We start from the raw sequence: 24547 nt of genomic DNA on the forward strand, positions 1-24547 counted from the left end.
TGCATAGCTTTCAACATTACCGATCCTCTGAAAAACTTGCCGATTGCTATTCTACTTACAGCAAGAAGATTTTTAAAATAGTTGACTGGACAATGGCCTCTCCTTGCTGCGATCGTATTCTACGATGACTAACTTATTACACGGAATCGCTGATCTGATCACTGTTTTACAGTGGAATAGCAGAAGTATTACTTAATTGATTTATTAAAACATTTGCCATGGCTTATTCCCTCAACTTCCATGATTTTAACATTATTCGCTTGGATCGTGAGGACTCCTATGGGATTAAAAAGTGCTACTCCTCAATCAATGTCCTATGTTATATTTTTCCTTACAAGAGAAATAACTAGGTAAAACTATTTAATCTCGGAGAAAATTGTTCAAAACCATCTTTACGTGCGAAGAGTACAAAACCTACAACTGGTTTTTAAGGAGCTCATCTGAAAATCTTTGATTTTGAAATAATTTTATTAAACCTGCTAGCCTCGTTCAGACTAGACACATTAGTGCAATAGTTTTGCAGCCAGTCCGCTCTGCCTTAGAATTTGCATGCGGTTTTCATTCCAAATCGTTCCAAATTCCGCACCGTACTGGGCTGAACTAATGTACAGAACACGACTTTCACAGAAAAAATGTTCTCTTTGACTGCATCGACGTGTCGGCTCTACCACCAAGAATGATAGAAATGTTACGCAAAACCAACCGAGGCTGTCACCGCACATTAAGTGGGTGTGTGTTGTGACCGTATGCGCAACCTGTCGTGTGTGGTACAAGACGGCAACGTTGCAAGTCGCATAGCAGTTTGACTGACGGCCGTCGTCGATGATCCTGTCATCAGGCTGTCGAAGCAAAAAGCAGACGACAGCCTCTGAAATACTTTCGCAAGGCAGTACTGCTGGAACTCCTGGATCTAAGACATCGCTTATATGCATTACGAGCTGACCTGAAAGCCCTGGAGTCATCACGCTGACGCCGGTTCCAAGCTCTTCTCATATACTTCATTCTTTTAAGCTCAGCCTTCCACCAAGGGGTTCTCCTAGTCGACAGTACGAGGTGGACAAGCTTCTTCGTAGGATGCTACTATGAAGGAGTTTGTCGTATCCACGACGTCATTCATGTCGTATAGTTGACTAATTCTTAGAAAATATGCATGAAATTTAGTCGCCAAGTTTTCCAAAAAGAGGTGCCAGTTTGCAGATTTAGGACTACAATATGTTACAACATTGAGGGTGACATCAAGATGATTGGATAGAGACGGTTCAGTTTCATTTGAAACCTGCCAATTTCCCAGCTCATACGAAATTCTTTCAGAGCAAAGCGTTATGTCTAACACCTCCTCTCTCCCAGACCTCGCAAAAGTTGGTCGGATTCCTACATTCAGAATATGGAGATTTGTATGGCTTTGACATGAGACACGCGTCAATAGCATTGTTTGCAAGAATGCAAGCACGAGGCATTTCACGTGGGTTAGTCATGTCTGTCATGTTGTAAAGAATGAAGGCAGTGTTAAGCAACTTTCCAATATAGAAGCTTCCTTTATGGAAGTACGGTTCTTGAACCAATGCTATGGAAGCTTTACCTTCCTGCATAAGTCAAGACACAGTAAGGGTAAAACCCAAAACGCTCCGTGAGCGACTGGCATGTTTTGAAGCCTCTAGCCAATAGGTTCTTGGAATTACACCTTCACTTAGGGACGCCTGCTACGACATGGGAGCAGAAATTTAGTGGCTCAATTATTGGCCGGATGCCACACGGTTCGTCTGTACACACCGAAATTTGATGATCGAAACCCAGCAAAACTGCACCTATCAGTCGAAAGTAGAGTTCGCAGTACCGACCCATTTTGGCGAGAACCGGTACTGCGGTACTCAAGCCGCCAATCCCGGTAGTACCGGTAAAGTACCGGTACTCGGATATTTTTTCAAATAATTCGAGAAACGCTTCAAAGTGAGATTGATTGCTCAAACTGATGTCTCATTGCAGCAGGAGGTATTATTCGAATTTGGCACCTTTGTTTATTTCAGATCTAGGCCACTTTGAATTCAATAATTGTCAAGCGGTGCAACATTCGTCGACTTCAACAGATGGTAAATCTATGAAACCCTATTATCAACAGTAAACCGAAGCGAGAATGTAAATATGTGCACGTTGGTCGCATTTCTTTTCGGCATTTTCGCTTTGCTGTAAATTGGTTTCGACTTTTATGCATACCAAGGCTCCTAATTTCCTGTAAACTATGGGAGTTGTGCTGAATTTTTCGATCACCAAAAATTACGAATCGCTCATATAAAGCAGTTCACCAATTCTAAAATTGTAAGCTACTAAATCGCTGTTCGTTCTTCTGTAGATAAAGATTTAAGCGCAAACCAAATGCAGACATCACTTAGGCCACAGTCTTATTACGGGCCAGCCAGTGAATTATTAGAACCAATCAGAATTCGATAATAAAAAAATCAAAACAATTTTTCACGTCCCTTATGTGAATACTTTGAAATTTAGTAGAAGCTAGTTGAACTTTTACTTCGACCAAATAGTGTAGGAATTTAAACATATCGTTCAGTACAATGGGAGTTAGTAATGTTTAACCTCATTTCCTCACAAAGGCGTAAGCTGAACGATTTATGTAGAAGGTAATTCAATATTATTAAAACCCATATTGCAGACCGACATTTAGAAACGGATCCACCAATAGAGTCTACATATATTTCATAAAAAAAATTGAATGGTACCGAAAATACCGGTACTGACTTTTGCTCAGTACCGGTATTACGGTACCAATAATGGGTCGGTATTCCCGGGATTTTCGGTACCGATATTACCGGTACCACAACCCTAGTCGAAAGTCTTAGCCAACCCCCCACCAACAAAAATGTGGCAAAATAATGCAGATTGGCGAAAAATTGAGGTGTGTAGAGCTAACGTTCCGCTGCGTAATGCAGCATACTGGAGAGTTCACCCGGGTCTTTCCATGCTTCGTTCACCATTAAGAATATTTTGAACTCCTTCAACAATTTTAACCATAGCATGGGTCGCATTACACTATGGGCTTCCCTGTTTCGTGGGTTTTTACCACCGGAACAGGTTGCCCATCGTGTAATTCTTAGCCGGTTGAAACAACCACTACCGACACTACGGATTATCTAATCTGCTTAGAGAATTGCACTAGTTCTCACGAGCTTAACCACAACTCCTTTTCTTACGAGACAGCACGCCAAACTATTCATTTTTTTCGGGAACACAAATCGTTTCTCCGTTTTGGGAGCTAGGGTCAAGCTAGCTTAGTCCTGGCTCTGAGTTATTGTTGGATTCTGATGAGACGAAATCGAAAGGCAAATTTCTTAACTAGTTTAGTTATAGGTTTTGAACCCTTCTTGTAGTGGTTTTACCGAATTTCTCCTCGGTGGAGAAAAATGGTTTTTACCTATTTTTTTGCCTTGTAGAGATATATAGCAGAGTATCTGTAAGATTAGAGATCCTATATTTCAATACTGTGCTACATTTTAACTTAGGAACTCGCCTCTTATGAAATGGAAGAAGGAACCGATCACTTACTATCTAATACATGAACACCGGTTTCACACGGCCTGTTTCCAATCTACCACTATATGTTGAGGTTTTGTCATAAAGTTCAACTTTGTAGAATGTCTCAGACCATAGTCTCATTCGTAGATCATTATTTCTTTACTGAAACAGTTGATATACAGATAATTGTGCCCAACGTTGAGATATTGTCACTTTTAAGTAGGCGTATTACAACCTGATATCCTACGCATGTACAAACTGAGCTTGGCACACAATCCAACATCTACAAATCAAGCGCCGACTTCGCTGTAAGCGAATGATTGACAACGTCTGGGTGACGTATTATGCCAAAGGGCAGCCGGTCGTTGCGTCAATTTGTTGATATGTATAGAACTCCGAACTTTGCGCTGATATGATATGAGCATAAACGTCCGTAGTAACGTGCTGTATGATATCATCATTGGGGAGGAACAGTTATTGTAGGCTTCATCATAATGCTAATAAATATGCTATTAAAATCAATGTTTCCAATAGCTCAGAACGACCGAAACCACCACCGATTTGCGGCGTGTTCTCAATTTTGGTGAACAAGTCTTCTATTCATCGAATTTAATTCAAATTGCTGACGACATTGTTCCAATAAACCGTACATGAATTGATTGGTCTTTGCATTATTATTCGATGATGTCAGCTTTAGCGGGCTTAGCCAGCGCACCGTGACTGGTGGCGTATATGTATGTCGGTTGACGAGCAAGAGGTAAGCGGTTTCATTGCATATTTTCCCTACTGTTTTGTTAAATATTTATGTCTTACTACGGCTACTGGTGCGGTTTTTCCTCTCTCTCTCTCTCTCTCTCTCTCTCTCTCTCTCTCTCTCTCTCTCTCTCTCTCTCTCTCTCTCTCTCTCTCTCTTTCTCACTCTTACTCTGCTCGATCAAATGCTTACAAAGCACACAAAAAGTGCCACAACTGATTCCTGATCATTCATCAAAATAAAAGTTAAGCTTCTGATCGAAGCTTTGTTTATTCATTCGCCCTGGCCTGCTTGGGGTGAGGAGGCCGGTAATGATAGTCAGAGGGATGGAACGCAAAAATGTCAGATTTGGTGATACGAACATGCTGTATGTAATTCGTCACTGCTGCTGGAATGTGGCACAACGTGAAGGAGGTAGGTATTTGGGTGATCGAATTATAATGCAGCAGGCGTTCCGTTCCGGATGCTCTACAATGTTAATCGAAAAGAAGACGATATGTGTTTTTGAAACAAAGACGATGATGAACGTTATTAATGCATGACATAATTTGTTGTGCTATTTGCAAGCCTAGATGAGTGATGGTGAGATATAACGAATGTTTGATGGGCGGGTTTTCGTTCTGTTTCCAAGTACCGTTAATTGGTGAAATAACTATTTGAATTAATGTAAGCTTGACATTTTATATTTAAATTCACTGGAACTCAAGTTTAACACTGACCATTCGAATGACTTTGTTGAGCACTGTGTCTATATTACCCATACAATTTCTTGACGAATCTAACCATCTCTAATAGCCAAAGATTTCGTACTCTGAGCGCATCATAAACTCAAATGACCGTGACTTAAACCGTAAATAGATATCTGATTTTTACATCGAAGCTATCTTTTGCTGTTCATTAGCATACCTTACAATCAATTACAGTCGTTTGCTGTTCATCGCAACCCGCCGCGGAGTTCTATAATCATCTAGCTCTGTATATGCAGACCAACAGGTTCAACTGAATATTCAACAAATATCGGTTTCAGCTCAGTACCTGTTTCCAATATTAATGAATTCACAACTTCAACATCAGCATAAATTGCCGATATGGTGTCATAAGGTAGTATTTCGATTGATTGTCGGTTTCGCACGCCTCGCGGTCACAGGGGCCATATTATTTTTAATATGTTTTTTATTACTCTTCAACAGAGAGCTATCATTACATATCGGTTTTCTTTTGGTCTCTATTTGAAACCGGTGTCCTACACGTGTATCTTATGTTTTGATAAAATTTGTTTTATTTGTGCAAGAATTATTTATTGGCGTAGTAGAACATCGTTGACGACTGTCATTTCGGCTGTTACTGTGGATCAACTATATTAGTTACGGCGTAGTTTCTGTGTGCATGTATTGTTTTGCGAAAACGCATTTTTTCTTCAGTACAGTACATTTATTCAATGTAAAAACATGACAATTAATTTTTTTCTTATTTAAAAATTAATGCTGAACCCGTGTTTTGTTATGGCTTTTTGATATTTTTGTTTTTGAAAAAATACGAACATTAACATGATACATACGATATTTCGCGTGAGTTAACAATATAATAATTTAAGGTGTTGTTGAAGTAGATAATCAAAAAAAATTATCGAAAAAGAGAAGGAAAAGGAATCGAAAAAATGCTCCAAAGCGCAAACGTGATCGTCGCATAGCTAAGCAACCACGTGAGCTGGAATGCACAACTTCACTTCCACACTCTGTCGACGATGAAGACACCAATGAAGTCATTCGCAAATACAAAGCCAGACACAGCTACTGAAAAAAACATGTTTTTTTAACATTTCCTTCGCGGTTTCATGATTTTTCACATCATTTGCCACTTTCTCATTTTCTTACTTGAATGACGTCAATGGATTGCATGTATTATTTGTGTTATTTATTTTTAAATGATCGGCAGTATTCATACTCTTCAAATACAAGTTGAACCGCTGATTTTCTAGGCGTGTACAATGTTTTATTTAACCTCGAATATAGTGACCTATCAAAACCCCCAGATTTTAAAAACATCGATAAAGTTCCTTCGCCTTATTAGATTTAGCTTGAAAAATATTTAACCATGCATAAAATCATTATTGCCAAAACGTTGCCAGAAGTATAACCTTTTCAACGAATATTTGTTTGTCAAAATCAGTGCAAAAATACCATAGCAAGAGGGACACGCGGTGATAGGTCATGTTTCCTTAGCTCTAAATTGTCCTTTTTCATGTACGCTGTCACTTTCGACAACGTGTTTTAGATTGTTCTGCAAAACAAATCTTTCTGTTTAGCCTAACGTGTTGAACGATATCAGTACTGCGTTGCGCAGGTGATGCTACTGAAAATAGGCGACTTCCGTAAGTCTTAGCTCCATTTTCACTTTCAGGAAATATTCCGCAGTATAGAACAAAATTGAAAGTCAACGACCGTGGCGTTGCGTCGCTTTATCGTCAACTTCACTCATGACGGCAAGAATACATACAATTGTTTCCTTTGTTCTCAAGCCAATGCACACTTGATGAAGGCGCTGCTAGTTGTCGTTAGGTTCGAGTCGGGTAGAAGGTCTTGTTATTTTATCTCAGGGGAATATTTCTTAAAACGTATTGGATGGGGTAAAACGGTTTTTAGTTTTGGAAACTGTGTTAGCATCTATATTCTTAACGGTTAGCTTTCCAAGCATTAAGAACTATGATTTCAATTTATCTGCAATCTGAATTGCAATTTGGAGTTTACTAAAAATATTTATTTTCATTTCATTTATATCTACTTAAATAAAATTATTTCCCGGTTGCAAACCACTGTGTTTAAAATTGATGATACCGCTACGTCATCCGCTACCAAAAGCAAAAACGAATGAATACTATTTCAACCATATTCCATAACCATTTAAGTATGGGACTCATATATAATATTTCGTACTAGAACGAATATTCAGAAAAAGAATGAGCAAAATACGCCTCTGTGTACATAGGGTGAAGAGACTATTTTGCCCCGTTAGCGAGGGTGTTGCTTTAATTCATCTATTAGACTATCAGCACCGGGCGTGGGTATAAGCAATTTACTAACCGTCATCATAACACGACACCGCACCGGCGGTTTGTAAACAGGTTGGGAAATGGAAACTTATCGTTTCGGTTTACAGCGAGTGTCTATATTTGGTAACTTCTTCCAACCGGCGCCAACGTTGCTATTCGCAGAAAGGAGGCAAAACAAAGGTAAATGTAAAAAATAGGATCTCGCGATAAATGTTATGTAGAAGTGTTCTGCGTAAATTTTAATTCGACGTAAATTTTGATTCGAGCTCAATAAACAAAATTATTGGTTGTGAAACAAGAAAATTAATTGATTGAATTCAATAAGATTTTTTTAAAGTTTACAGAAATTAAAACAAAATTCTTGAAATTAAAAGTTTATTGTTGTTTTAATGAAAATATATTTTCAAACCTCGATTCGCACCAATTATTTTGTTGTTTGAAGCAATGAACAGTATTTGTTTGTATTCAATAACACATATTTTTGATTATGCTGTATGTTTCCTGCGTGGAAGTAAAAATGAGTGCATCGAAGCAGCTTGGATTGAACTGGACGATGGAGCATTATGTCAAGCTGGGCATGATGTGTCCCAGGATTCGATTGATGGGACAAATCAAAAAGCCAAAAGGCTTTTGTAGCGAAGCTTGAATCTCTCTTAAACTAATGGAATTAGAGATATTGACGTGTCGAACCAGCAGGATTATCCAATAATGAAACTATGCTATCAAGAAGCGGAATTTCATTGGTTTTGAATCTTTTATCTTTGGAGGCCAATACGAAGACTAATGACAGTATCCAACGAAACCTTCAAGCTTTCGATTATTTCGTTCAATTTTTGCGGATAAACAAATATTGCCAATTAATTTTATGAGTTGGAATACACCAAGAAGTGGCTTTTGTCACTGTGAAATCAACGGATGCTATGTTGATTATTAGGACATTACCAAGACAAAGGAATGCGATGAAAATAATCATGATGGCTATGGTTTCATAGGAAGTGGTAGCGATAAGGTGGCTTTTAAATTGATGTTCTGTCTGTGATTCCAACCCGTGAAAATCGCTGCGAACAAATGGTGGTGATTGTGGGGACTGTGGAAACTAAGATTCAAGAAAGAAAAAGCGTGATTTTTTCTCGCGCAAATGTTTTTAATTCCGGACCAAAGATCACGACGATAATAGTTTGCCACACACTCTGTAGGGCTTGGTTCAGAAAAGGATACCTAAAAAGAAACGCTGGATTTAGTGGCTAATAGGTACGCATGGCCGGACACAGATCACACCTGTTACATCATCACCATCTAGTTTCATCCGGTGGTTCATCATATTTTCGAGGGATAATATTATGTTGTGGTATACTACCCATGATCGCATGTTTGCCCCGTTTTCTATGGGATTTCGTATCTTAATAGGACTGACTGATCATAGGCAGTATAGTGAAATGCATGAACGTGAATGCACATGAAATTCAATTCACTTAGTCTGTAAATAAGGGGAGGACGGGATTGGGCTGTTGTTGGTATTTTAAATACATTTTAACATTTCTTATATTGCTCTTAGTAACAGTAACACGAAATGTTAATTAACTTTATAGTTAATTGTTGGAAAATAAAATTGATTGTTGCAACACGTTTATTATAAATTTACTAGAAGTATTCTACGTCGAACAATGTAGAAATGTCTTATAATTCTAGGATAACCACTTTCGTTATTAGTTACCATAGTTTTTGACTTACTCCGAGAATTTTATACCAACTGTGGATGCATGGATGTGGATTTGATGACCAATTTGGAAGCAGCATACGTTACGTTCAAAAATGTTCGAACGTTCGACTGTTTAATTTACCTATGATTATGACCCGTGTCTGGCCATGCCAAACGTCAAAAGATCCTTTGGCTCGTTCTAAGCACAGATAAACAGACATAACAATTCGAAGACTGATATGGGAAATACATCGATGATATTCAAAAGAGCAAATCTGAACATTACATTACATAATTGTCGCTTCAGCTCATCGCATCGTAAAAAGCGATGCTCATGCATTTGACAGGCGAAGCTCTAATAGTATTTCAAATTGTTTGAGTTAAAATTGGAGACAAGTGTTCACCATATGATACAGTACGCTACCTCGAATTATAAAAAGATTCTTATCGCTGGCGCTAGAAATTTTGCACTACCCCACAGGACCGTTGTTTGAAATAAAGATTCCGTGTAATTCTTATCGCTGGCGCTAGAAATTTTGCACTACCCCACAGGACCGTTGTTTGAAATAAAGATTCCGTGTTATTTCTTTTGCCATACTGATAAATTGGAATCAAATTTATAATTTTAAACAATAACTCATTATTTGATTCCATCTTTGGAATTACCGTATCGACAACAAAATGTTGAATTCAGTTAATATACTGTATCAAATTGCCACAAATTCGGGTGTACCAATTTGACACGGGGTACGCACTAAATGTTTATGTCTTGAAGTAGATGTAGTTGTAGTTAGTATTTTACCTCCAGCAATAAAACCGATTCTAATTAGAATTGGTTGTGTTATTGGCGCCGGAATACTACGGAGTTCAGCTTAGTCGGAAAATCAGTCGGAATGTTGGCTAGTTCTCATTTGCATTTCGGATCCAGTAACACAACCTAGGGGCAGATCACTTGTGATGCATTTTTAAAAATCAGCTAAATTAAATGCATTTCTTTCCATCGAAATAGAAATTAATAATGTATTTTGCGTTGCGTGTAAGACGTCAAAACCGTACAAAAAATTAGCCTTACATTCAACAAACGTCGAAAAAAGTGAATCAGCGTTTGTTAAACACACTTTTCTGCGAGAGAGTGCAAAGTTGGTGCAAAAATGGAAATTAAATGCATTTTTTCTAATTTGATGCAAATTCGTTATACATTTCTAGAGTGATCTGCCCCCAAAACACAACTGATTCTTGTTAGAATCGGTTGTGTCACTGCAGCCGGAATACGAATTAGACCCAGACAGAATTCCGGCTCATTTCCGATTGAACTTTACTGGGTGCACGGCACGCAAAGTCCATCCCAGTTAAACTCATTCCGGAACCGGTTCGGATTTCTGAATGGAGTCATTATGGATTCCAAATCAAATGCAACAACCGATTCCGACTCAGAATCGGTTGTTGCATTTGATTTGGAATCCATACTGACTCCATTCAGGATTCCGAATCAAATTCCGAATGGTTTGACCGGGATATACCGGTAGCCGATAGTAGCGCCGGCTAGCGGCTAGTTGTTGCTTGCTTAAAATTGATAGTTATATTTTTACACATACAATCTGACTTGGATGTCATATATTAATAGTAAAAGAAAAACAACTTTTGGGATGGGTTATAATCCACATTGAGGTGAAATTCCGGAGAAACTATTGTTGGTTCAGCGCAGTTCACAACAGTCACGAAAGAGTTGATGAAACTCCTTTTGTTCACGAGCACACCGTGTTTGGTGAATATTGGTTTGGAACCTCCCCTCAACGTGTATTTTGATAATTGTCTTTTAACCACAAATCTCCGATTAACATGGGGAACGTGCTATTTGAGCCAGTCGCTACTGATTCTTGATTCTAGTTCTAAGTTAGATGATATGATGAATCAACGTGCTCCATGTATCAACCTCGAAAAACAACGCAGTTTACTTCAGCAAATTAATATCATTATTGAAGCCACGCTTAAAGTGCTACCACTTCATTATTTTTGTTTACTGTATACTGTTCTGCCCAAGTTGTACAGTAATGTTTCCATTTCGAGAGGGCCAACTATACTATCCACAGAATCTGTCTAAACGTCTATTATCTGAGATATGGTGGATTCTCACATAGAATAACGCGCAAATTTTCTCCCATGCGAATATATTTGACTGTAGCGTCCGAAAGATGTATGTCAGATGGCTTCCGCAAAATTTAGTAAAACCCAACTTTCTCTCTGGCTTTTCAGTATAGTATTATCCTCTTCAAAGCCTTCGTAATACATAAAAAACGAAAGTGTCTTCGAAACCGATCGTTCGTATAAACTGGTTCTGCAAAACAATCGTTGAATGGCCGAAAAACTTATTCCACCGCAAGTCTGTTTCCATTTATACACATGATCCTCTTCATTGCACTCCTGATTCGGAGCCGTCGTAGTATGTGCTTCAGACAATAACTGCCGGGCAAACCTTAGTTCATAGAAATCGTCGTCCGTCTCGAACCCATCAAATTTCTCAGAATTATTATTTTATGTTAAAATTTTAGCATATTTGAACAAAAAAATGTCTTATTGAATTCAATTATACAATGTTTATTGCTTCAAACGGCAAAATTAATGGTACACACATTTTTTGCATTGAAACAACAATTAACTTTTAATTTCAATGAACATTTCCAGTTTGAATAAATTTGCAACCATTTCAATAAAATATTTTTTGGAAAAGAGAATGATACTTGTTACTGAAACGGTTTTGTTGAATTCAATAAATAAATGTATTTTCTCTCTAGTCAAATTTTTTTCACTGAATTAAATCCAAATAATTAAAAAAAAACGATTTTTTATTGCATGATTGCAAAAAAATGTAACGTTACTATAATAACAGCTACCGGTGTGAAAACAGATTATTATTTTGGCAACCCATTTACCAACGACCGGTGCGAAAACGGGTGTCTAAATATATTATTATCGTTTAGCGTAATCAAAATACACACGCATTTGCTTACGCACCGGTGCTGATAGTCTTACGGTGGCTTCTACCGATGACATGTGCATAAATCAGCATCTTTGAGTCGTTCCTTCTTAGCTTTATTGTACATACTTTAGACAGTGAAAAAAGTTCCCGTTCGTGCATTTTGGTTTGCACCTTTCTTTCTTATACGTAGTTGAAGTTGGTGTAAAAAAATGTAAAAATCTTCAATAACTTTGAAACGAATAAGTATTTATACATACAGTCTTCGACAATATTATATAGTTTTAATAGCTACACATTTGTCTTGAACTTAGCTTGCACGAAAAATCACAATGAAAAAAGTTATATAAAAAAAAAAACTAGATTTAAGGTGGTTGCCATAGAAAAGCCTAATAAATCGATAACCTTTAGTCCTACAAGCTCAAGTTCTTCAACAAAATTCTTCACTATGAATATTCCTAAAACTTTGTCGAAGACACCAACTTTCTACCTCGTCAGTATAAAAAGTTATTTTGTTTAGTTCGATCACAGTAAGCAATGCCTAATTTCAATTGTTATCAGATTGTGGAGAATATTCATATGAATAATTCCTCCAAAGACAGCTCTGGTGAATTAAGTTCACGTTTTTGGCGTTTCCGACCACTGTGCAACGGCTTCAAATGGATAGGTTTATAACATAAACAGGGCGATAATAGGCTCATTATCCTTCTTAAATAGCGTACCACAAGCAGAATGAAGTTCAAATGGTTCATTTCTAGTGCTACTTTGTGTTTCTAGCATGTTCGACTGCAGTAAAATTTAATGACACTCAACTGCAGTCTTATACTACATACACATTGCAATACTTGGTTGAGACGGTATGAAAATTTGTAACTAGCTCTAGGTACATAGTATCACCTACTTCTAAAGGCCAATGTCTTTATACAATTCAGCAACGTACATCTCGCTTTAGAAATTTGGAGCAAAGCGAAGCATGCAATGTCGAGTGCCTACTTAGTCAAGGTTGTCAAAAAGTCATAAAATTGTCTGGTTTGTTTACATATTCCAGTTACCAAGGTTATACCAGTTGATAGAATTTACAAAATTAGCAAATGGATAGTCGAAAACTGAGGATGAATTGTGTCGAATTATTAGACCATTTGAACGGTAAAAAAATATTTGTTGAAAATGTTATATTTTTTATTTAAATTGGTAGATCTTTAATGGTAATGTGCACTGATAGGAAAACCGTTGAGCAGCGAAAAACACCAGTATGTTTTATTAACGATTGAAGGTTAGAATTATCTGAAAGTAAATTGCTCTCATTACCATTAATTCCTATCAAGAACTATCCTTTTCCGGCGTTGGCATATCAATGAACATACATATATTTCTATATTTGCAACGGTCACGGGGTAATTTCTCGATATATCCTACATCGCCCACTTTCGGTCGTCCTTTGCTGGGAGCTGCTTTGTTAGCTTATATGAAGCAGATAGATATGCACACCTTTTCCGGGATTCGATGTGGATTGTGGGGTTGCTCTTCTGCGAATAGGGTTAGATCTCCACTGAAGCAATCTGCACATCGTTTTTTTTTATTTTAGCATGGAATTGCTTATCTCAACTATCGCAAATATGAATCTTTGCCTAATTTTCAAGGCCTTGCTTTTTATTCGGTTGCGGAATTGATTCCTTTTCTGAAATAAAAAGTGTCCTTTCTAGAGTTAGCAGCTACTAGAGCTGGTATTTAGCCAGCATATTTTGTATTTGATTATATTGTTTAGTCTGCAATACATTTGTAATTCAATATATTGCGTGTTCAGCCACAAGTGATGACTTTTTATTACGATTGGTTACATGATTCGACTAATTATTATATATTAAGATATAATAATATGCTTAAACAGGTAAATAATTTTTGTAGTAGGAAGTGTTAAGCCTACTTGTCATGTGAATACGGAGCTAACCAAACCTTATAAACTAACTTATAAACTATAAAGAGAGCTAATCGTTGCAATTGGTGATTGCAACGATTTTTGTTCGTCATAATTTCTAACGTTTCTATGTTTGCGATTCGTTTGTGCTAAACCAGGGAGAATGGTTCAAAATCATTTTCCGAATTTTATTCTAAATCCTTCGAAGCGCTTTCTTCTTAGTAGCACAACTTGTCTAAATTGGCACTGTATACAGCATTGCTAGTCTAAATATTTGTTTATGAATTATTAGTTTGTTCATTAGGCAGAGCCTAGAATTCCTGTTTATAAGAGGGTATAAAAATTTTATATATTTGTTGCATCCATAAAAGTGAGTTTTTTATCGTAAATCAAGTCCAAGTATTTAACTTGATCTGGCCACGTTAAATTCAAACCATTAAATTTAATAATATGAATATGATTTGATTTAAGAGAAGAAGCTCTTGGCTTATGCGAAAACACAATTAAATGTTTTTGCCGCATTAGTGGAAATTTTTCATTTTTTCAGGTAATCAATAAACATATTCAAGCTTCGTTGATGTCGACTACAGATAATTCGAAGGCTCTTACCTGAGATGCTAGTATCATCACAGAAAAGTGATTTTTTTACAGTCTACGGGTAGATTTGAAAGATTAGAGGTAAAAATATTATGTAGGAATGGTACGACGCTTGACTCTTGAGGGACGCCTGCTTTAACGGGTAGCTTATTAGATTTATAGTTCAGATTTACAGTAAGGCACGATGAATAAGATAATTCTTAATTATGTGTATTATGTAAAAGGGTAAATTGAAACCCCATATTTTGGCAGTCAATCCTTTGTGCCAAACACTGTCGAAAGCTTTTTTGATGTGTAGAGGAGCAACTCCAGTTGAATACCCCCTGAGATGTTTGCCTTTATCATTTTAGTTACTCTCACAAGTTGATAAGTAGTTGAATTTCCACTACAAAATCCAAACTGCTCGGGAAAAAATCGAATTCTCATTGATATGTGACATTATTCTAGTTAGGATGATTTAAAAAAATACTAATAGAAGAGAGTAACCTTGCTTTTGCTGGATTTTTATTTGGTTTCAGAATAGGAATAACCTTGGCATTTTTTCATCTATCGGGAAAGTATGGCAATTTAAAGCAAGTATCTCAAGGTGACTTCAGAAAGTTTTTTTTAACCCTTTCATGCCCAACTTTTTTCTAGTGCAGATAGGGATTCAAAACTATTTTTCCTCGAAAACGGTGGAGTCATCAAAAACGAAAAGCCTTTTTCATAAAGATAGGTGCTTCCCTCGCAGTGCTAGAAGCTGCTCAATTTGTACCTTCCAATGTTGAATACAATTCTCCTAAAATACTTACAATAGTCCACTTGCGTGGAAAACGTAGCCAATGATAGTCTAAATTGATAAGTTTTATCAGTTTTCAATAATATTGCAACATAACGAAGATATCTGAAAAATCCGTTTTCCGTCATCAACATAAACTGTCTCTTGCAGCACTGCTCCATCGGAATCCAATCAGATTAATTGCAGTAACTTCAGTTCTAGAACTGATCCTTGTGACTGTTGTTACTCAAATGATTTGTTGGTACTGATAATTTTTTGATTATAGAGGTTTTATCCTTAGAGTCATTATTCTCTTTGCGGGTTAGAGAAACCTCTTTTGGAAAAATCTGTAACCCTATGTACGGGGGTTGGGAATCGAACCCAGGTGAGCTGCGTACAAGGTAATCGATTTACCAACTACGCTATGCCCGTCTTCCTACTGATAAATTTCTAGCATCAACTATACTGCCGTTCTACGCATAATTGTCCCATGTATATAGGGAATCCCATAGAACATGGGACAAATATGCTTGTAACGGCAGTATAGGATCACTTCAATTTTGTAACGCCTTATCAATGTCAGTTTTATTTCGTAAATCAATATATATCAAGATAAGTCTTGTTCCTTTCCCAATTCGCTTTTTGTTAATGAAATACTGAGCTAATGAGATTGGAAACAACTTATTGAGTCAGTCAGTCAGCATGTGTAATCAATTCGCCGCAATTGTGACTTTGGTCTGTCAAAGCGAATAGCACGTAGATCCATTCGGGAACAAAATTGAATAATAACCAGTAGAGCAATCATTAGAAAGCAGTTTACAGTTGGAATTGCTTTGAGCATTATTCCAGGATCGGTGTTTAGCGTTAAAATCACCGATTATGAAGAATTTCGAACGATTTATTGTAAATTTTCGTATTGTGTGTGCTCGCCAGTGCATTGAAAAAATAAATAGGCTGCAGCAATAAAAATGATACCAAGATTGAAACCGACTTCGAACTTCAATATCCCCGATACGTTGGTGTCAAGAGACGGCAGGACGCAATGTTTCATCCTGCGATTAACCGCTATTGCGATTTCTCCGTCGAATCCAACAATTCGATGAAATCAATCAATATAAAAAATGTGAGTTACTCTTCAATTTAATATTTGGTTATAAATAAGTTTCAGTCACAACGGCTGTATGCACATTATGTATCTTCAAGAAGTTGAAACATTCGCCTTCGCACGTTTTTAAAGAACGAGCATTCCAATTTAATATATATAAATGATTATTTAAAGCCATTATTAAACTTTAGGTTCATTACAATTTTGTAAGCCAATGCCCACCCAGTTTGAAAAGCTGCAAACATGGAGGTAGAATTTAACATAGCAATCATCAGCTGGAACATTGATTGCTGCAAGTAGTTCAATTTTTCTTCCGTTATGCTACATAGATTCATAGAAGCAGCGTTATGTGAAAACGAAATTGGAGGCGTGGTAGCCGTTCTTTTAGATATGTTACCTGCCAATGAAGCATAAGGTGACACACAATTGTAGGATGGTGTAACGGAGATAGAAGATCTTTGTACAGGTAAAGAAGTTGTTATTCTATTCTATTTTAAAGTGGATTAACACGTTGAAACTTGTTTTCTTGAAGTGTACCCGAAGAAGTAAGTTTTTTATTTGTTGTTTTTATTGATTTGAACGAGAATTTATAATTTTTTTCTCGATAAGGACATGTCCAAAAATTAGATGCAGGAATGGTTTCCGGTACAATTAGCGCATTTAAAATTTTCACCGGACAAGCGTCCTTTGTGTGCGATTTGCCAAATCTACCAATCGAACATGTCACCGGCTACCTATCGTGCAAAGTAAACAAACATACTTCTTTAGCTATGTCCTCATGCGTGCTCGCAAGGTGAGTATTGTTATTGGCAGGAAAATATGAGTAAATAATATGAGTAAAAAACTATTTGTTTATATATTTATCTTTCCTCATTTCTTATATTGCTTACAGAAGTCAGCAAGTTAACAAGAACATGATGCCATTGCCATTGAACGACTCTCAGGCTTATTTTCCCTTTTTCGTATTGTTGATAATTTCACAAATGGAACGTTACAAAACCCTCGATCATCTAATTGCGAATATTATGACATTCTTCTTCAAAGATATTTATGATAAGTGATTTCATGAGTGTTAAAAAACAAATAAGCAACTTCTGTTACATACAATAGTGCTTCCCCACTAAAATCTTTAAGGATAATATGCTTTGTAAATTATTTTAAAAATGGGGTCGTACTAATACATGGTGTAAAGCATGCCTCACAAACAGTATAATGTTTCGGGACACTCTTAAGAATGTATCCTGCAGTATGGTACACTAGATTACGTTCTGAGTTATCGAACATGCTATCATCAAAAATCTTTAGAATACTTCAACTCCACAAGATCCACCTGAAAAAAGGGAAGTCATTTTAGACCCAGACTATATTTGGTATTATCCACCTGGTTTACTTTTTCTTCCATCTGTTCATTACACTCTTTTTGATCTAATTTGATTTGTTTGATTTACGGATGCCTTCGGTTATGTTTATTAACCATTTTATAGCGTTCGACTTATAAGATGATGAAAGAATTTCAGACATAAACTGTGATAAAGTAAGCAACTTCAAGTTATCTTTAAATTGAAGAGCAGTTGGACGTTATTCAAGCAGTGTTCTTGCAATAAATTTACACTAAAAATTCAAGTAACAATTTCAGTTTCCTACAAACAATAATACAGTAAATAAGCATTAAATGTTAAATGCGTGGAGCAAAATGATTTGTTAAATAACATTAAAAAAATAAAACTCAATACATAACCAACCCTAGTTACTGTAAAAGTCTTGCTGTGGTATTATAGTATAACATTGTACTTCACTGCAAATGGTTATTATTGTTCTGTCACAGTGACATGGTTTTGTTACTGTTCTATTCGAGTGTCAAGTTCATCGAAGAAAAATTCGCTAAAAATAACCTGAGTCCTGCGTTGGCTCGAATTCTTTGAATAAATTTAAACACGTTATTCATTGATTAAATAGCATTGAATAAATCATATGAAATAATGTTTGAAATTGTTTTCGCTGGGATGCTCCGTTTGCCACGATAAAATTGCTTCATTTTTCATTCAGTATGAATTTGTTTTGTAATTTGATCAAAGTCACACAAAGTTACAGCAAATATTCCGGTTGACAGAAAAAATAAATAGTTTGCATTCTACGCAGTGTTGCGCATTCCTCTGTACGGGACTCTATATTGTATACAGACTCTAGTCTATAACCCGGTCACACCATTCGGAATTTGATTCGGAATCCTGAATGGAGTCATAATCCATAATGACTCCATTAAGAAATCCGAACCGGTTCCGGAATGAGTTTAACTGGGAATGGTCCCACTAATCACTATACTCATTCCAGAGCGTGCTGGCGTGTTAGTACCGCTAGTCTTTCTCTTCACAAGAATAACTTATTAAGGAGAAAAGCCAAGTAAATTTTTCAATACGTTGGATATTTCTCCAAACTTTGACTTTGCGGTAACCCTTTCAAGACAGCTTTGAATGGTCTATCTATCAAACTTAATTCGCGTCTACGTTGAGCACTCGCTTGCCATTTCGACGTGACGGTTCTTGAAAAATGTGCATAATCGTTCTATTAAAGTTATTTACGCCCTCTGATAGACGTGTCGTAAGATCTATCGAGTTAATATTAGATTCAGTTTCTGGAGGCCGTCGCTAAATAGTTAAGCTATTGTTTCGCTTTGGTGAATTCAAGTTTCAGTACCCATATCCAATCGAAACGATCAAACAGTTTCATCAAAGCATTTCCGTACATCTAACAACAATTTTCCCCTTTTAGCGTTAATCGAGCCATCAACAAATTATTTAAACGTTTCCCCTAGCGTCCAAACAAAACATTCACACTGTCGAGAAATATGACGGGCCGGTCACCACTGAACGACTGAATCATTTTCCCTCCTTCCGCCGAAAAACTGTTTTCAAATGCGCGGACCTTCCCGCGTTGCACTGCACCGCATCCATGATCGTGATGTGATGCTTTCAATTAGGTGTGCGGGTGTTTAAACGACGCATTTTAACCGTGAAGGTAAACAAACTGCCTCCCTGGCAACAACACATTTCACCTCCCACGATTTGTGATCTACTGCTGCGCTTCCTGCTTATGGTGCAGCAAAACAAGTCAAAACAAAACCCTATTCGTTTGTAACCGTCTGTCAGCCGGCTGGCAGTGAAAGAAGTTTTTCGCTACCGGGCCGGGAACCGGTTCATCAATATAGGATGCAACTGGGCGACTTGCATCAACTCAAAGATACATACATGCCGTTGTGTAGTGTGCTACGATTCTAGGGCGTGGCACAGTTCCGCTCAAAACAGGCTGCTGTGATGTTCGTCCAGATGTTTGCGATCCTTATGTCGTTTTTGATTGAAGCGAAACTGAGTCAGGTTCTAAGCCCAACTGCCGAGAAAATGTATGAACTGACAGCTGACAACTGACGGTTGGGGTTGCAACCTGACTCGGTTTAGGGGTCAAACAAAAACGTTGCTAATTTGGCAGGAAAAAGAAACGCACTAACTAACTACTAACATTACCGAGATCGTTGGTTAGTCGATGTTTGAGTAATAACAAGGCTTCTTGCATAATAGGAATAATTCGATCTTACGTGAGTAATGTTATCATGATTTAAATTAGTTGCAAGCAATAACTGCATAATTTAAAAACGAATATCACAAGATAGGATCAGTATCAAGCTAAGCGCCACAACGCAATGGAATGTGAAAGCATCTTCCTTGGTGTTGTTCTAATTATCTGCAACGGCTGCGAGTCGTCACCTCTTATTTATAATAGCTTCCTATCGTTTCTAGTTCATTGCTAATTAATTGGATAATTGCGTTCAACTGCATCCACAGCAGACACACTTCATTCTAATTGATTCAGTCGAGTGAGGACTACACTGGATATGAATGAAACAAGTTTCTCGTTTACTAAGTGAGCTGCATTCATAGCATTCCGTCGATATTTATGTGATCAAAGCGTGTATTTAATTAATTCGTCACGATTCAAACCGTCTAACACAGCCGGGCACTAGTTGGAGTTCCGTATATACTGCATTTTAATTACCAGAAACATAGGCAGCCCTGCTGTTTTGATGGTTATCGGTTAACAGGATTCCTACCGCACCAAAGTGTTTCCATCTAGGCAAAAACGTGATCGAAATTGGTTTGACCACGAAAAAACGATTTTAGAGCTATAGTGTCTTTAAAGAGTTTGTCTATAAAATATTCCCCATCTTATGAAAGTATTAGTTTGGTGATTAATCCCCCTGAAACTGTAAAGCACATTTTTTTTGGTCATTTATGAAAATAATAAAAAAAACTGTATTCAGCATAGTTGTAGGCAATATAATAAGAAATAACTTTGCTGAAGAGACTATGTATATATCCTTTGATTTTATTACACATTTGTGGAGTTTTCTATGATGCACCCCTGAAAATCACTTTTTTCAAAATAATTTTTCAGGGTGATTTTTTAGAATTTCAAAATGTTCTAAAATTTTTTTCGTCATAAGAATTTACATAATTTTTGTTATGCAAGTTTATTTCTATCTCTTATATCTGTAGAGTTAACGAAAATTTTAGTGCCAAAAAAGCAACATTTTGGTATGAAATAACACTTCAATCCGCAAATTTCCGCAGACAAAGCTATATTCGTTCGAATCTATGAAGTAAACACTATCAAATCCAGGGATTACTGTCTCTTGCATGCAAAAATATATATTCAAAAAACGACTATAAAATCCGTTTACAAGGAAATTCAAAAATTACATCACACATTTAAGGGTAAAAGGAGGAAGTTTGAAGCATGCTGTTACATGGGGAGAGGTAGCAGGGGGAGGGGTTAACATAGCATACCAAGTCTTTTGCTGTTAGAAAAAGGAATGAAAGAACACATAGTTAGAACGCTAAGCCTTGGTGGCAACCACAAGCTTTTTCATGGTATCTTAAGTTTGTTATTTTCCCAATAAATCAGTTCATTTTAGAAGATCAACCATTCCACACTCAAAATATTCCTTGAAACATTAACCTCAGATAAAGATATGCTTTAACTTCTTATGTTAATATTAAGAATGTAATTTACTATTTTCAGGATGTGAAATCGACTGTAAAAATTTCGATGGATATGCGTTTAAAACCTCACAAATTGTTGTATGATTGCCAGCGTTTCTACATCAAATCGTAATTCATGGGGCCAAAATGATTTCGTCTTTCCTAATTCCTTTTGGTCAATTGTCAGAAAAAAACCCCGGAATTCATGAACGAAGGCTCACGAAATTACAGAGAGGATCATACTCAAAAGTCCTTCAGGGTAAAAATCAACACAGATCTAGTACGCCGATTGTTGGAGAATCTGATCATCTGATTTCTTAAAACAGAAGATTTCCACCGAAGAACAATACTCCGTTATCGGAAGATGCGAAAAATCTTTTGGACGGGCCAGGTAACAACACAGTCACTGAAAGCGACACAAGTGGAGCTGAAGACATTTTATGTAATTTCAATCCAAACTAAAAGTTTTTATAAATTGAAAACATAATATTGATATACTTCCAATGTTTGATTCCTTTTTGTAGTTGGTAAGCTATGTTAACCCCTCCCCCCTACCTCTCCCTCATGTAACAACATGCTTCATACTTCCTCCTTTTACCCTTAAATGTGTGATGTAATATTTATTTATTTATTTATTTCATGTCGTCAATCAGATGTAGACCGGTTTCTTACAATAATTATTAAACTAACTTAACACTAGTTAACATTTTGGTTTACTTTAAACTGCTGCTTAAGTTTTGTTTTCGACATAGTGAAGTCAATGCTTTCGCAATGTTTGTTGTAAATATTCATCATTTGGTTTAAAGGGCCAAACTTGGCATAATTAGTGCGATGGCGAATTGCACAAAAGATGCTGCGGTTACGTAGTTGTCGAGAAGGAGTTGGAAGCAGCCAGCTCATTCCACAACTCCGAGGTTTTGGCTATGTGTGCAACCGCGTTATTATGATTAGCTGCAGTTGTTTTAATTTCGCCTTTCAACTCGTTTAAGACCATTTCGATACATTCAAATCCATCTCGGACATTGAAGTTGCTAAATGTGGATGTGAGTTTGTGATTCGACTCTATAACTAGCTTGTTGAGGTTGATGGCCTCTTGTTGTTGTCTGTACAGTTTATCGAAATTTAACTCCATCACGAGACGCTTCTGGCACTCGTAGCATATTGGCAGCATGTATGTTAGTATTCTTTGCTCATGATTCTTCTGAGCACCAACGCATGCAGCGTGGAATTTTTTCCCGCATGATCCATGGCAGTACCACACATGTTTGTCGTCACTCACTGTACAATTGTTAATCGCGCACGGCATGTTTTACTTACGCAGCAATGATAAATGAAAACAATACAAATTAAAACACGCACGGTTAAACTTTAAACGGCGCAAATGGAAACGCGACCGAACTGTAACGATGACTTGAATGCAATGTAATTTCAATCCAAACTAAAAGTTTTGAATGGCCTTGTAAATGGGGTTTTATAGTCGTTTCTTGAATATATGTTTTTGCATGCAAGAGACAGCATGCGACAAATGGTTATCTCTGAATTTAACCCTTTCATGCCCAACTTTTTTCTCGTGCATGCAGGATTTCAAAACTATTTTTTCTTGAAAACGGTGGGGTCAAGAAACACGAAAAGCATATTTTTATAAAGATATGTGTTTCCCTTGCAGTGCTAGAAGCTGCTCAATTTTTACCTTCCAATGCTCAATACAACTCTCCAAGAATATTTACAATAGTCCAATTGCGTGGAAAATGTAGCCAAAGACAGTCTAAATTAGTTTTATCAGTTTTCAATAATATTACAACACAATGAAGATACATGAAAAATTCATTTTCCGTCGTCAACGTAAACTGTTCTTGGCAGCACTGCTGCATCGGAATCCAATCAGACTAATTGCAATAGCTTCAGTTCTAGAGCTGATCTTTGGAACTGTTAATACTCAAATGAAAGGCAATAGCCACATTCATTAGCCTTACTTGTTTTTGTGACCAAATCTTGCCTCAATCAAAAGCTACAGCTGTTTAAAAACGTTGTTGTCCACAAACAACATGGGCATGGATGGGTTAAGAGCGTGCTTCATAGATTCGAATGACTATGGCTTTGTCTGCGGATTGAAGTGTTATTTCATACAAAAATGTTGCTTTTTGGCACTAAAACTTTCGATAACTCCACAGATGTAAAAGATAAAAATAGACTCAAATAGCAAAAATTGTGAATTTTCTTATGCCGAACAAATTCTTAGAACATTTTGAAATTCTAAAAAATCAACCAGAAAAGTTATTTTGGAAAAAGTGATTTTCAGGGGTGAATCATAGAAAACTCCACAAATGTGTAAATCAAAGGATAAATACATAGTCTCTTCAGCAAAGTTGTTTCTTATTATATTCCCTACAACTTGACTGAACACACTTTTTTTTATTATTTTCATAAATGACCAAACAAAAATTTACTTTTCAGCTTTAGGGGGATTAATTACCAAACTATTACTTGATACAATTCTTCTTCAACTTTGTATAACGGTTGATTTCAAGTAACTTTGCTGAAGATTTTATTTAGCTATATATTTATGCGGGCGATATATATCTATGTGTTGGAAGAGGTACACTCAGGGGAATACGCGCGCGTAAAAAAACGCGCTATTTGAAAAATCCACGTAAAAAAGAGCTGAGTGCACCTTACAATTTATTTTTCGACTTTTTATCCATACAATGAATTTATATCACTTAGCAATCACTGAAAAAATCGACTTTTCAACCGAGGCCCGGAGGGCCGAGTGTCATATACCATTTGATTCAATTCGTCGAGATCGGCAGATGTCTGTGTGTATGTATGTGTGTATATGTATTTTTTTTTTTTTTTTTTTACAATGGAGAAGACCTTTATGTCCTAGCCCAGTACACGTGCTAACGGTAGGGTCCAATCTACCACACGGGGTGCACTGGGGGCGTGTCGGACTCGAATGGTGACCAGCCATTAATACCGACTAAACTCCATTGGGCTCCGCCATCATTCCTCCCAGGAACTACCTCTCGGTATTACTTCTGGGGGGATGGCTGTACTCAATGTACTCATTCACTCTCACTCGCGCGATCATACATCCTGTATGAGGCTTACTTGGGTGCTCTCTCAATCACACTTTGATTCA

The 24547-nt window shown here is 36.9% G+C and overlaps 2 protein-coding genes across 3 annotated transcripts in view; one reads left to right on the forward strand and one right to left on the reverse strand.

Annotated features, from left to right (window-relative positions):
• Positions 1–14483, forward strand: part of LOC131692024 (integral membrane protein GPR180-like) — a 129315-nt gene extending 114832 nt beyond the window's left edge. The window contains exon 8 of the mRNA XM_058978850.1: positions 14461–14483. Within this exon, the coding sequence (XP_058834833.1) occupies positions 14461–14464 (4 nt within the window). The 3' untranslated portion in view covers positions 14465–14483. The remainder of the gene's footprint in view (positions 1–14460) is intronic.
• The window catches only part of LOC131692025 (uncharacterized), a 272470-nt gene that overhangs the window by 76436 nt on the left and 171487 nt on the right, over positions 1–24547 (reverse strand). The gene's annotated exons all lie outside the window — the stretch shown is intronic.

The sequence above is a fragment of the Topomyia yanbarensis genome, chromosome 3 (genome assembly GCF_030247195.1).
Source record: "Topomyia yanbarensis strain Yona2022 chromosome 3, ASM3024719v1, whole genome shotgun sequence".
NCBI classification, from domain to species: domain Eukaryota; kingdom Metazoa; phylum Arthropoda; class Insecta; order Diptera; family Culicidae; genus Topomyia; species Topomyia yanbarensis.